The sequence below is a fragment of the Mizuhopecten yessoensis genome, unplaced genomic scaffold, assembly GCF_002113885.1.
Source record: "Mizuhopecten yessoensis strain PY_sf001 unplaced genomic scaffold, ASM211388v2 scaffold4105, whole genome shotgun sequence".
Lineage (NCBI taxonomy): Eukaryota > Metazoa > Mollusca > Bivalvia > Pectinida > Pectinidae > Mizuhopecten > Mizuhopecten yessoensis.
In genome coordinates this window covers 3629-18058 of record NW_018405378.1, presented here as the reverse complement: position 1 = coordinate 18058, position 14430 = coordinate 3629, and the positions used below count along the sequence as shown (strand labels likewise).

General features: G+C 38.0%; 2 protein-coding genes across 2 annotated transcripts; one reads left to right on the top strand and one right to left on the bottom strand.

Moving 5' to 3' along the window:
* Window positions 1-3767: 3767 nt before the first annotated feature.
* Window positions 3768-13448, bottom strand: LOC110448492 (homologous-pairing protein 2 homolog). Its single transcript, XM_021494756.1, has 7 exons — window positions 13302-13448; window positions 12704-12808; window positions 11453-11564; window positions 10979-11049; window positions 9187-9240; window positions 7118-7177; window positions 3768-4404 (listed from the first exon to the last, which is right to left on the bottom strand). Exons 1-7 carry the CDS (start codon window positions 13446-13448, stop codon window positions 4348-4350), a joined length of 606 nt encoding a protein of 201 aa, XP_021350431.1. The 3' UTR covers window positions 3768-4347.
* An 11-nt stretch (window positions 13449-13459) lies between these two features.
* LOC110448515 (coagulation factor V-like) lies at window positions 13460-14425 on the top strand (the record flags this gene model as incomplete). The annotated part of the gene is made up of 1 exon (XM_021494791.1): window positions 13460-14425. A coding segment is annotated over one exon (966 nt), but the record flags the coding sequence as incomplete, so codon positions are not given.
* Between the last annotated feature and the right edge of the window lie 5 nt (window positions 14426-14430).

The following is a 14430-nucleotide window of genomic DNA, read 5'->3' as shown; positions in this document are numbered from 1 at the left end:
CCCCCCCCCTCGTTTATTTTTTTCTTTTCTTTCTTCTTTTTTTTTTTCTCTCTTAGTCTTACTTTCCCTTATATACCTCTAGGACCTGCTCTAACCTCTTTTCTATCACTTCTAAACAATGCTTTTATATAACGGACACAATTTAGATGGAATTTAATTATACATAAACATAATTAATTATTAATTATACCTGGAAATATGCAGTTTTATTATAAATGAATATTTAATGAATGAATTGTAATGTACGAGAGGAATAATGTTTATGTATGATATATTTGCATTGTTATAAATTTGGAGAAAAATAAAAAATTACAAAAAAAAATAAAAAATCGGCCTCACTGCGGAGGGTGAAAAAATGTGAAATTTAACTGCAGTGAAAATTTCCCTGTAAACATCAAATGAATACAGACATCCAATTTTTAGCAGTGGAAAGCAGGTCCTTGACTATTGTAATGTTAATGTTCAACACATTATATACAGCCATGAATGACTTAAGACAAAACCAGCCGTTGCTGATCAGAGTTAACAAACAAACATATTACCTTGTGTAAGTAGTTTAAAAGTTCTACTTTTGATTATTGTTACTGAAGAGTGATTTAATCTAAAAAGCTACATTTCACTGAGGTAGCACTTGACCTGTATAGAGCATTTAAAAGGTCATATAAATATATATAATTTATCATGTATCACCAAAAGTTGAAGAATACAATCATACATGTAGTACAAGGCTAAGCAAAGGCATTCCTCATGTAGATTGTCTCCCTTAGACTATAAGCTGCAGCAAGTTCCACAGATTTTTTTTTGTTTTGTCATATACACAGTAACCTCCCATTAAATTCCATTTGAATATAACTGTAGAACAGTTGGGCCTGTACACTTGCATTGATTGATTGGAGCAAAAGTGTAACAATTGGAAGTCTGGGGTTCGAATTGCTGTTAAGCCCTGCCGAACCTTTTCCTAATTATTTTCATAAAAGTCCCACAAGGTAGTTTTTTTTTCAAAAATGATTTATCAAAGCTATAGACATGCCAAAAAACTGTTCCCAACACTTCATTTCTGGCAGTGGTACCTCCAGAATAGTCAACGGATCAATGTGTTTGCACATATATTCTTACTTGATGCAAATAATGTCCATAAAAAATGTAATAATTCAGTAAACATGTGACAAATAATACACAATGTATGAAATTTTACAGTTCATATTCATGAAATACATGTACACTGACGTCATCAGTAAATACATAAAAAAATCCATTCTGTGACTCATAAACAAATGAAACATTAATCAGAACTTTTAAGCAAACAAGAGGCCCAAGAGAGCCTGTATCGCTCACCTGAATATTTAAGCAGTCATAGCAAAATATTCTCATTAAATATTATATTGCACTAAAAATATTTTCCTCGCAAACTTTGTTGGCTCCATCTGTTAAAATCACCAGCAAAATATTATTATAAGATTCTATGCTTTTGATTCTTCTTCAGAAGTTGCTTGACATATTTTTCCCTGTGACCTTGTAAGTAGGTCAATGTCATTTTCCTTCTCAAACTGGTTAGCTCTATTCCTTAAAGCTACCAGCCAAATCTTATGAATCCATTCATTTTAGTTCTTAAATACAACTCCTTTAAAATGTTGTTGACCTCTGTGACCTCTAAAGTAGGTTGAGGTCATTTTCATTCGCAAACTTTGCTGAGCTCTATCCCAGGAAGTCACCAGCCAAATATTATAATTTTATGCCTTTTAATTTTAAAAAGCTTTTAAAACAACTTTAAAAAGTAGTTTGCACTATTTGACATATTTGAACGCTGTGACCTTGAAAGTAAGTCAAGGTCATTTTCATTCGCAAACTTTCTTTGGCTCTTTCCCAGGAAGCTACCTGCCAAATATTAAGATTCTATACCTTTCAGTTCATCATCAGAAGTCGTTTAAAGTGTCTGACACATTTGACCCCTATGACCTTGAAAAAAGGTCAAGGTCATTTTCATCTTCAAACTTTGTCGGGCTCTATCACAGGAAGCCATCAATCAAATATAAAGATTTGATACCTTTCAGTTCTTCAGGAGAAGTCATTTGAAGCATTTGACATATATGACCCCTAAGACCTTGAAAGAAGGTCAAGGTCATTTTCATCTTCAAACTTTGTTGGGCTCTATCCAAGAAAGCCACCAGCCAAATATAAAGATTCTATACCTTTCAGTTCTTCAGAAGAAATCGTTTGAAGTGTTTGACACATTTAACCCATGTGACCTTGAAAGTAGGTCAAGGTCATTTTCATTCTCAAACTTTGTTAAGCTCCATTCCAGGAAGCCATCAGCCAAATATGAAGATTCTATACCTTTTAGTTCTTCAGAAGAAGTCGTTTGAAGTTTTGACATATTTGACCCCCGTGACCTTGAAAGTAGGTCAAGGTCATTTTTGTTCTCAAACTTTGTAGGGCTCCTACCAAAAAAGCTTTCAGCCAAATATCATGACTCTAGGCCTGTACATTCTTCAGAAGAAGTTGTTTAAAGGAAAAGTTGACGGATGAGGACGGACGGACGGACGGACGACGGACAGGTGAGCTAATAATATAACAAAGGGCAATAACTCTGTAAGCTACTGTCGAATAATTTCCATTTTCGAACTCGTTCAGGATCTTATTGAAACATGGCTGCATACAAAGTTTCATCAAACTCGTTCAACATTTACTCAAGTTATTCGGTTCACACGGTCTAATAACAAGAGGCCCAATGGGCCTGCATCGCTCACCTGGTATAAAACTCACACTTGTAACCTTAAAAGTGATCTAAAATAAAGCTACAGGCAAAATATCAGTATTTATGATTAAAATTCGTTCAAAAGACCCTGTTATTTTTTTTTAAAACATTTCACCCTTGTGATTGAAAGTCGAACAAAGTCATTATGTTGAACACATTGTATAGCCTTTCATCTCAGGATGCAACTTGCAAAGTATAAACATCCTGGGACCCATGGTTATTCATAAGAGGTTGTTTAAAGATTTTAAACAAATTTGACCCCTGTGACCTTGAATATAAGTCAAAGTCATTCACTTTAACAAACATAGTAGTCCTTGATCCCAGCATATGCTACTAACTAAATATCAACATCCTGAGCCTTTTGGTTATTCAGAACAAGTTGTTGAAATATTTTAAACATATTTGCTCCTTGTGACCTTGAATATGATTCAAGGTCATACATTTAAACAAACTTGGTAGCCCTTGATCCTAGTATGCTACTGACTAAATATCATCACCCAGGGCATTTTGGTTATTCAGAAGAAGTTGTTTAAAGTTTTTAACATATTTGACCCCTGTGACCTTGAATATGGGTGAAGGTCATTTATTTGAACAAACTTTGTAGCCCTTTATCTCAGCATGCTACTGGCCAAATATCATTACCCTGGGCATTTTGGTTATTGAGAAGAAGTTGTTTAAAGTTTTTAACATATTTGACCCCTGTGACCTTGAAAATAAATGAAGGTCATTTATTTGAACAAACTTGGTAGCCCTTCATCCCAGTTTGCTTCTGGCCAAATATCATCACCCTAGACCTTTCGGTTATTAAGAAGAAGTCGTTTAAAGTAAAATATTGACGCCGGACGACGGACGGACGACGGAAGGACGACGGACGCCGCACCATGGCATAAGCTCACTTGGCACTTCGTGCCAGGTGAGCTAAAAATTACACAGATTATTTCAAAGATTGAAGACTCTTGTGCATAAACGCAAAAAACATCAAAAAGAGTAAATTTATTTACAAATATACTGGCTCTTGGTAGATTTGGATTTGTTAAAACATATTTTACTCAAAAACAAGATATAATTATTTTTCTCCTTGACCTCCCTACCTAGTTATATTCCTCAAATAGTACAGAAGACAGATTTCTGTAATGTTGTTTCCAAATCATTTAGTTATTTCAATTCAATCTGTCATTTAGACCAAAAATATTGTTTATTATAAACAGAATTTTTTCATAAACCATTCCTTCAATACTTACATGTTTTTTTTTATATTTTGAGAATATTGCATTTTCCCCTCAAATTTCTTGAATAATGTTTCCATCGTCTTTATAATGTTTTAACCAAGTGAATTTTAATACTGGGTACGAAGAACTGAAATTAGTGGATACGACTGTCAAATTATAATCTACCTGCCTACAAACATAGTTGAGGTTGAATTCTGATCAGTATAGGGCAAACGGAACGGTATTATGTTGAATTCTGATCAGTATAGGGCAAACAAGCGGTATTATGTTGATTTCTGATCAAGGCAAACAAACGGTATTATGTTGATTTCTGATCAGTATAGGGCAAACAAACGGTATAATTTTGAGTCTAACAATCAGTGCTCAAATCTCTGGAGGGGACACTTTGTAATCTTCATCAGTCTCAATACCAACATCGTCCTGGAAATGGATAAAAAATATCAGTGTAAAGTCATTAATGTTGTCTGAATCAAAAAGGAAGAAGGTCAAAATAGATAAAGGTGAGTTTCTGACACAACCTGGTGAGAATACCAAGAGGAGGGATGGTTTTAATTACTTTGTTGAAACTTTGTCATGCGATCACCAAAAGGCTAATCCACAGGATAAGTGGACTAGACAATAGTTCATCTACATATATATTGCACTTAAACCCTTTCACCACTGTAGACCATAATGGACTTCACCAGGTCAATGCATACTATACGTAGAGTCTACTAAAGTTACATAGGGATGAAAGGGTTAAAAACTTATGATTCTGTTTCGTCTAGTTTTACAAACGAATACAGGTTACTTCCTCTAGCAAACAAAAGGCTTTATTTTCCGAAAATGAAAAAAAAAAAAAAAGGATATTGTCCCAATTCTGATGAAAATATTGCAATATTTCCCTATTTATGCTGGAACAGGAAGCTGTAAGCCGTTTATAGCCTGGTACCACAAGACACAAGAAGTCATCAATATCCCTAATCCCTACTACTGAAATGACGACCAGCCCCTGGAAAATTGAAACAAATCAGTTTTGCAATGGAAATTATTAACAAATGTTGATATTCATATATGTACTACGGATATAACAATATTATTTGTTAATTCACTAAAGTTTTACACCCTATATTAACCTCATGATACAAACAGGCTAAATGTATTATCCCCAAATTTCCCCCTATACACTGACAGACATATCTCCCTCCAAAGTTTCATGATACAAACAGGATAAATGTTTTATCCCCCAATTTCCCCCTATACACTGGCACACATATCTCCCTCCAAAGTATCATGATACCAACAGGATAAATGTATTATCCCCCAATTTCCCCCTATACACTGACACACATATCTCCCTCCATAGTATCGTGATACAAACAGGATAAATGTATTATCCCCTAATTTTCCCCTATACACTGACACACATATCTCCCTCCATAGTATCGTGATACAAACAGGATAAATGTATTATCCCCTAATTTCCCCCATACACTGACACACATATCTCCCTCCATGAATCGTGATACAAACAGGATAAATGTATTATCCCCAAATTTCCCCCTATACATTGACACACATATCTCCCTCCAAAGTATCGTGATACAAACAGGATAAATGTATTATCCCCTAATTTCCCCCTATACACTGACACACATATCTCCCTCCATAGTATCGTGATACAAATAGGATACAAGTATTATCCCCCAATTTTGCCTATACAAACACATACCCGGGTATATCTCCCTAGCTTGTAAGTATCGAAGTACAAACAGAGTACATGTGACCTCCTGCAGACTTTTACACTGAAACAAACTTTTTCTCAAGAATATACTTACATAAAGCTGTTTCTTTGTTTTTGGATAGCCCTCCAGGATAGCACCAATAATATACTTACATAAAGCTGTTTCCTTGTTTTTTGGATAGCCCTCCAGGATAGCACCAATAATATACTTACATACAGCTGTTGTTTCTTTGTTTTTAGATAGCCCTCCAGGATAGCACCAATAATATACTTACATAAAGCTGCTTCCTTGTTTTTGGATAGCCCTCCAGGATAGCACCGATAATATACTTACATAAAGCTGTTTCCTTGTTTTTTGGATAGCCCTCCAGGATAGCACCAATAATATACTTACATATAGCTGTTTCCTTGTTTTTGTATAGCCCTCCAGGATAGCACCAATAATATACTTACATAAAGCTGTTTCCTTGTTTTTTGGATAGCCGTCCAGGATAGCACCAATGATATACTTACATATAGCTGTTTCCTTGTTTTTGGATAGCCCTCCAGGATAGCACCAATAATATAGTTACATAAAGCTGTTTCCTTGTTTTTTGGATAGCCGTCCAGGATAGCACCAATAATATACTTACATATAGCTGTTTCCTTGTTTTCGGATAGCCCTCCAGGATAGCACCAATAATATAGTTACATAAAGCTGTTTCCTTGTTTTTTGGATAGCCCTCCAGGATAGCACCAATGATATACTTACATATAGCTGTTTCTTTTTTTTGGATAGCCCTCCAGGATAACACCAATAATATACTTACCTAAAGCTGTTTCCTTGTTTTTTGGATAGCCGTCCAGGATAGCACCAATAATATACTTACCTAAAGCTGTTTCCTTGTTTTTTGGATAGCCCTCCAGGATAGCACCAATGATGTACTTACATAAAGCTGTTTCCTTGTTTTATGATAGCCCTCCAGGATAGCACCAATGATATACTTACATAAAGCTGTTTCTTTGTTTTGGGATAGCCCTCCAGGATAGCACCAATGATATACTTACATACAGCTGTTTCCTTGTTTTTTGGATAGCCGTCCAGGATAGCACCAATAATATACTTACATACAGCTGTTTTTTTTTTGTTTTTGGGTAGCCCTCCAGGATAGCACCAATAATATACTTACCTAAAGCTATTTCCTTGTTTTTTGGATAGCCGTCCAGGATAGCACCAATAATATACTTACATAAAGCTGTTTCCTTGTTTTATGATAGCCCTCCAGGATAGCACCAATAATATACTTACCTAAAGCTATTTCCTTGTTTTTTGGATAGCCGTCCAGGATAGCACCAATAATATACTTACATACAGCTGTTTTTTTTTTGTTTTTGGGTAGCCCTCCAGGATAGCACCAATGATATACTTACATAAAGCTCTTTCCTTGTTTTTGGATAGCCCTCCAGGATAGCACCAATAATATCATTTGCCTGTCAAGTAAGTGTTGTAAATTTAGTGTTTTGTATGCATACATGTATGTATAGGAAGTTTAATGAAATTAACACTAGAAAATCTGTGAACTATATATACTACCAGCTTGTCGAAATTTAAAGTTTCAAGGGCCATAACTCCAGGAAAAATAGTTAAATCGGACAGTCATTTGTTTCATGCATATCTACATATGGTGTACTTTTGCTCTGTCAAGTTATGAAAAATAATCCAGGAAATCCTTTCGGAGGAGTCGGCTTATAAGGATCATTGAAAGACAGACCAATGGACAGGGTGATTCCTATATACCCCTAATCTCTGTATTCACCAATATTATAATAGCCTGTCCTCTGATATGGCCAAAACCACCTTACGTTGTGTGTCCATTTCTCTGTGTATTGTGTTATATCACTTCAACATGATATGGGATTTAGAACAAGAGGCCCATGGGCCTTAACGGTCACCTGAGTCTATAGTATTTATTTTTGTTGTTGAAATATGTACCAATTTGAGTAAAAAATAGTATAATGTTAACTTAACTTTGTCAGGACCATGAGCTGATCATTCCTAGACCAATTTTAAGTGAGATCGGCCTATTAGAACTTAGTAGCAAAATAGCGGCCATGGCAGCCAAATTGTATTTCTGATTGACCCGAAAAATAACAACACTTTGTCAGGACCATGATTCGATCATTCCTACAAAGTTTCAGTTCAATCGGCCAAGTAGATCTTTACTTTAAGTTTGAAATAGTTTACCAAAATGGCAGCTGTGGTGGCCATATTGGATTTCTGATCGACCTGAAAAATAACAACACTTTGTCAGGACCATGAGTCAATCATTCCTACAAAGTTTCAGTTCAATCGGCCTAGCAGAACTTGACTTTAAGTTTGAAATATGTTTTCAAAATGGTGGCCGTGGCGGCCATATTGGATTTATGATTGACCTGAAAAATAACAACACTTTGTCAGGACCATGAGTCGATCATTCCTACAAACTTTAAGTTCAATCGGTCCAGCAGAACTTGACTTTAAGTTTGAAATAGGTTTTCAAAATGGCGGCCGTGGTGGCCATATTGGATTTCTGATCGACCCAAAAAATAACAACACTTTGTCAGGACCATGAGGCGATCATTCCTACCAACTTTCAGTTCAATCGGTCCAGCAGAACTTGACTTTAAGTTTGAAATAGGTTTTCAAAATGGTGGCCGTGGCGGCCATATTGGATTTCTGATCGACCCGAAAAATAACAACACTTTGTCAGGACCATGAGGCGATCATTCCTACCAACTTTCAGTTCAATCGGTCCAGCAGAACTTGACTTTAAGTTTGAAATAGGTTTTCAAAATGGCGGCCGTGGCGGCCATATTGGATTTCTGATCGACCCGAAAAATAACAACACTTTGTCAGGACCATGAGGCGATCATTCCTATCAACTTTCAGTTCAATCGGCCCAGCAGAACTTGACTTTAAGTTTGAAATGTAAAATGTTAACGGACGACGGACGACGGACGACGGACGACGTACGACGGACGACGGACGACGACGGACGAAAACGGATAGCAATAGGTCACTTGAGCTAAAGCTCAGGTGACCTAAAAATAAAGTATTTAGAAATTACGTTGATAAATTTCAGTTAGACACATCAGGTATTTTTCAAAATATTCATTGAAATGTTTCAGATACAAAGTTGTAATAAAATATACACTTTATTTATTTATTTTACAATAATTATGAAACAAGTAATTTCAACTTATATTAATCACTCTTGTTGGCCCGGATGTTAGCGTGCAGGTTAAAGGCAAGTACGCTGTCCACTACACCACCCTACAGTGTTAAGTTATCAAAACGTGTGAAGGGCTAGAGTCCCGGGTGTTATCAGACGAAATTGGGTCACGTGGCTGGTATGCCCTAAGAAGTTGTGACCAAGTACTTATCAAATGAATATAAAGTGATTATCAATCGCATTTAAAAAAATAGTCGTAACTTCAATTTTAAATTATAAGTAGCTCACCATTCTCTTCCTTTTTCTCCATTCCTTGACAAAAACTTTTCGGGAATTGTAAATTTGTAACAAGATCATCAACATGTCCATATACTGCATTATTTAGAATAATTAATAATTAATTTCTATGATTTCGATAATTTAATATTGAACATTGTACGGCAAAACTTGAAACTCGATTTCGCTGGCATAATATCAATGAGAACTGCATCCTCGACATTCTTAGGGGGTTACGACTTTCGCTCTTTGCACCCCTGGAATTGATATGTCATAGCAAAATTGAAGGCACACTGCTAGAGAGCACAGAGCAAGGGTGGGGGGGGGGAGAGAAGGTAAACAGTTATATTTATTAGGGACAGTAGAGAAGTTAAAGGGTACTCTTTGTCTATTTATGAGGGACAGTAGAGAAGGTAAACAGTACTCTTTGTCTATTTATTAGGGATAGTAGAGAAGGTAAACAGTACTCTTTGTCTATTTATTGGGGACAGTAGAGAAGGTAAACAGTACTCTTTGTCTATTTATTACGGACAGTATAGAAGGTAAACAGTACTCTTTGTCTATTTATTAGGTACAGTAGAGAAGGTAAACAGTACTCTTTGTCTATTTATTAGGGACAGTAGAGAAGGTAAACAGTACTCTTTGTCTATTTATTAGGGACAGTAGAGAAGGTAAACAGTACTCTTTGTCTACTTATTAGGGACAGTAGAGAAGGTAAACAGTACTTTTTGTCTATTTATTAGGGACAGTAGAGAAGGTAAACAGTACTCTTTGTCTATTTATTAGGGACAGTAGAGAAGGTAAACAGTACTCTTTGTCTATTTATTACGGACAGTAGAGAAGGTAAACAGTATACAGTTGTTTCATGTCTTATCAGTCAACAGTCAAAACTATTTTCCCGAGGAGTAAAATAGTTTGAGGGAAACAGTTCATTTGGTGGGTCCCAACTCCGAGGGAAAATGGTTTTGACTGTTGACTGATAAGGCATGAAACAACTGTTTTGTTACTTGACCAATGAAAAACCAAAAAGTTCTATGTCGAATGTGATGTTTAGGTCTACCGACAGACGACCGTCAACGATCCAGTACCAAAAACGCTTGATCATCGGGGTGCTTGTAATTATAGGTGCGTTCGATTTCCTAACATGTGACCAGTCAACAGTTGCACGTGACCAGTCAACAGATTCACGTGACCAGTCAACAGTTTTACGGTGCGTTGTAAAATACATGTCATATGATTATAGTGTGAAAATTCCATATCCATTCAGATATACGCAGACACAAACTAGGGACAAAGATATGCTCCCAGCTGCTTCGTCTTATCACGGCATTCAAACATTGTTTACAGGGGTACACTAACACAATCACAAATCACTTCCTTATGCGCATCTACGTATGAGGTACTTTCACTATGGTAAGTTACAAAACAAGAGGCCCAGAGGTCACCTGGATATTAAAGCAATCATAGCAAAATATTATATAAAACATCTTCAGGCAGGTGAGCTAAAAATCAAACAGACAACTAGTGAACCTGTGAGCGAGATTACCAAGATATAATCCCCCACCTGAGCTTACAATGTTTGTTGAGCAGAAATTGAAACTTCAAGGGCCATAACTCCAGGGAAAACAGTCAAATCACAAATCCCTGTTTTTGTGTACATTTACATATGATGTACTTTCGATGTGTCTAGTTACAAAAAAATCTCACAAACAGTTAAGGAGAAGTTGCGGTTAATAAGTGTCTGGAGCAGAAAGATTTAAGGGTCATGACTCTAGGATTTTTTTTGTTGTTGTTAAATAATTACCTGTTTTTCCAGTTCTACCAGCTGGGTTTTAGCCTCTTTTGTTGATATCGAGTTATTTAGGCCTTTCAATTCTGTATAAATGTAAAAAAAAAAAAAAGGTAAGTGACAATCATAAGTTCACAGACAAAAAATGTCAGTGATTTTATTACAAACATACAACTCATCCCATCAACTTAACATTCATACCGTTAGCAATGAGTATACGATATATACTAGGAAGATCTCATACCCATGGTTAGATATCTACTCACAAACTCTCATACTGTAAGGAGGAATCGAGATTGTACTGTCAGCAGCACAAAGTGCCACCATTATTGGTTTCATTCCTCTTACAAAAGTGATGTCATGACTTTATTGTAGAATGGTTTCACTGTATAAATCAATGACATTTGATGATACAATCCTTATGTGAAATGGTCATATTTTCAGAGTAAAAGCATGTGTCTGTAGTACATGTTATACTGGCATACTGACCACTGTCCAGTCTGCGGACTTCATCCCCTCGCACCTTGGTCAAGTCAGACAGCTGGGATAGCTGGGCATCCATCTCCTTGATTTCCACATCATCAACATCGGGAAACTGCGACTTTAAACAATGGATCATAATTCAATACTTTTGTTCTATATTTGTACTTACTGCTCGGCAAACATCTTTAAATCGAAAGAGGTTAGGACTGGTGAGCCCGTTGTGACCAGGTGAAGTATTGTAACGTACGGGCGGTCACCCATCCAACTACTGACCACACTTGATGTTGCTGAACTAGTGAGTGGGTCCCCTGGTTACACCGCATCACTAGAAAAGCTAACTTGCCAGTAAGGCTGTATTTACTCCTAATATTCCTTAGCTGTTACATTATTCCCCCTACGATAAGTCTTGTCCCGAGACTAAGCTGTTGCACCATTCCCCCTCCGATAAGTCTTGTCCCGAGACTAAGCTGTTACACTATTCCCCCTCTGATAAGTCTTGTCCCGAGACTAAGCTGTTACACCATTCCCCCTCCGATAAGTCTTGTCCCGAGACTAAGCTGTTACACTATTACCCCTCTGATAAGTCTTGTCCCGAGACTAAGCTGTTACACCATTCCCCCTCCGATAAGTCTTGTCCCGAGACTAAGCTGTTAAACCATTCCCCCTCTGATAAGTCTTGTCACGAGACTAGGCTGTTACACTATTCCCCCTCTGATAAGTGTTGTCCCGAGACTAAGCTGTTACACTATTACCCCTCTGATAAGCCTTGTCCCGAGACTAAGCTGTTACACCATTCCCGCTCTGATAAGTCTTGTCCCGAGACTAAGCTGTTACACTATTCCCCCTCCGATAAGTCTTGTCCCGAGACTTGGCCTGGGGAATGCCGTAGGTCCTCCCTGTGTATTGATATACCTTCCCTAGCTGACAATCAGGAACTGGCCTTACATGATCACACTGAGTCACTATGTACACTGCCACCAAATATAACGAGCCGGCGGTCACTCACCCAGACAATGACCACGCTTGACGTTGCTGAACTAGTGAGCGGGTCCCGGATAATGTAGTTCTAACGTTAACGCAGCACTGGAAAAGCTAGCTTGCCAGTTAGGCAGTATTTCTCCCTCAACCTGAGATATATATATATATTCACTACGTATGTGTTGCCTAAGAGACTAAAACAACCTTACGCATTAAAAGATAATTTCATTTTGAATGTTACTATTGCATTATCATCTCAATACAAGCTGAAAATTACACCAATCTTTCTGTTTCCTGATCAGCTACGTAGACTTTCTGTTTGCCATAAACCTTCTCTTTGATCTTCCCAGCCTCCGTTAGCCCCTCACACGCCTTCACCACAGCCTGGAAATAAAAAGTGTCGCTGTGTGTCAAAACTTAGCTCTCATAGCACCAAAACATCATCAGTCTCTCACAGCAACGGATCGTTATCAGTCACTCATAGCACCAAATCATTATCAGCCACTCATAGCACCGGATCATAATCAGTCTCTCACAGCACCGAATCATCATTAGTCTCTCATAGCACTGGATCATCATCAGTCTCTCATAGCACCGGATCATCATCAGTCTCTCATAGCACTGGATCATTATCAGTCTCTCATAACACCGGATCATCATCAATCCCTCATAGAGTCTCTCACAGCACCGAATCATCATTAGTCTCTCACAGCACTGGATCATCATCAGTTTTTCATAGCACTGGATCATCATCAATCTCCCATAGCACCGGATCACCATCAGTCTCTCATAGCCCCGGATCATCATCAGTCTCTCACAGCACCGGATCATCATCAGTCTCTTATAGCACCGGATCATCATCAGTCTCTCACAGCACCGGATCATCATCAGGTCTCTCACAGCACCAGATCATCATTAGTCTCTCATAGCACTGGATCTTCATTAGTCTCTCATAGCACTGGATCATCATCAATCTCTCATAGCACCGGATCATCATCAGTCTCTCATAACACCGGATCATCATCATCAGTCTCTCACAGCACTGGATCATCATCAGTCTCTCATAGCACCGGATCATCATCAGTCTCTCATAACACCGGATCACCATCAGTCTCTCACAGCACTGGATCATTATCAGTCTCTCATAACACCGGATCATCATCAGTCTCTCATAGCACTGGATCATTATCAGTCTCTCATAACACCGGATCATCATCAGTCTCTCACAGCACCGGATCATCATCAGTCTCTCATAACACCGGATCACCATCAGTCTCTCACAGCACTGGATCATTATCAGTCTCTCATAACACCGGATCATCATCAGTCTCTCATAGCACCGGATCATCATCAGTCTCTCATAACACCGGATCACCATCAGTCTCTCACAGCACTGGATCATTATCAGTCTCTCATAACACCGGATCATCATCAGTCTCTCATAGCACTGGATCATTATCAGTCTCTCATAACACCGGATCACCATCAGTCTCTCACAGCACCGGATCATCATCAGTCTCTCATAACACCGGATCACCATCAGTCTCTCACAGCACTGGATCATTATCAGTCTCTCATAACACCGGATCATCATCAGTCTCTCATAGCACTGGATCATTATCAGTCTCTCATAACACCGGATCACCATCAGTCTCTCACAGCACCGGATCATCATCAGTCTCTCATAACACCGGATCACCATCAGTCTCTCACAGCACTGGATCATTATCAGTCTCTCATAACACCGGATCATCATCAGTCTCTCATAGCACTGGATCATTATCAGTCTCTCATAACACCGGATCACCATCAGTCTCTCACAGCACCGAATCATCATCAGTCTCTCACAGCATTGGATCATCATCAGTCTCTAATAGCACCCGATCATCATCAGTCTCTCATAGCACCGGATCATCATCAATGTCTCAAAGCACCAGATCATCATTAGTCTCTCATAGCACTGGATCATCATTAGTCTCTCATAGCACAGGATCATCATCAATCTT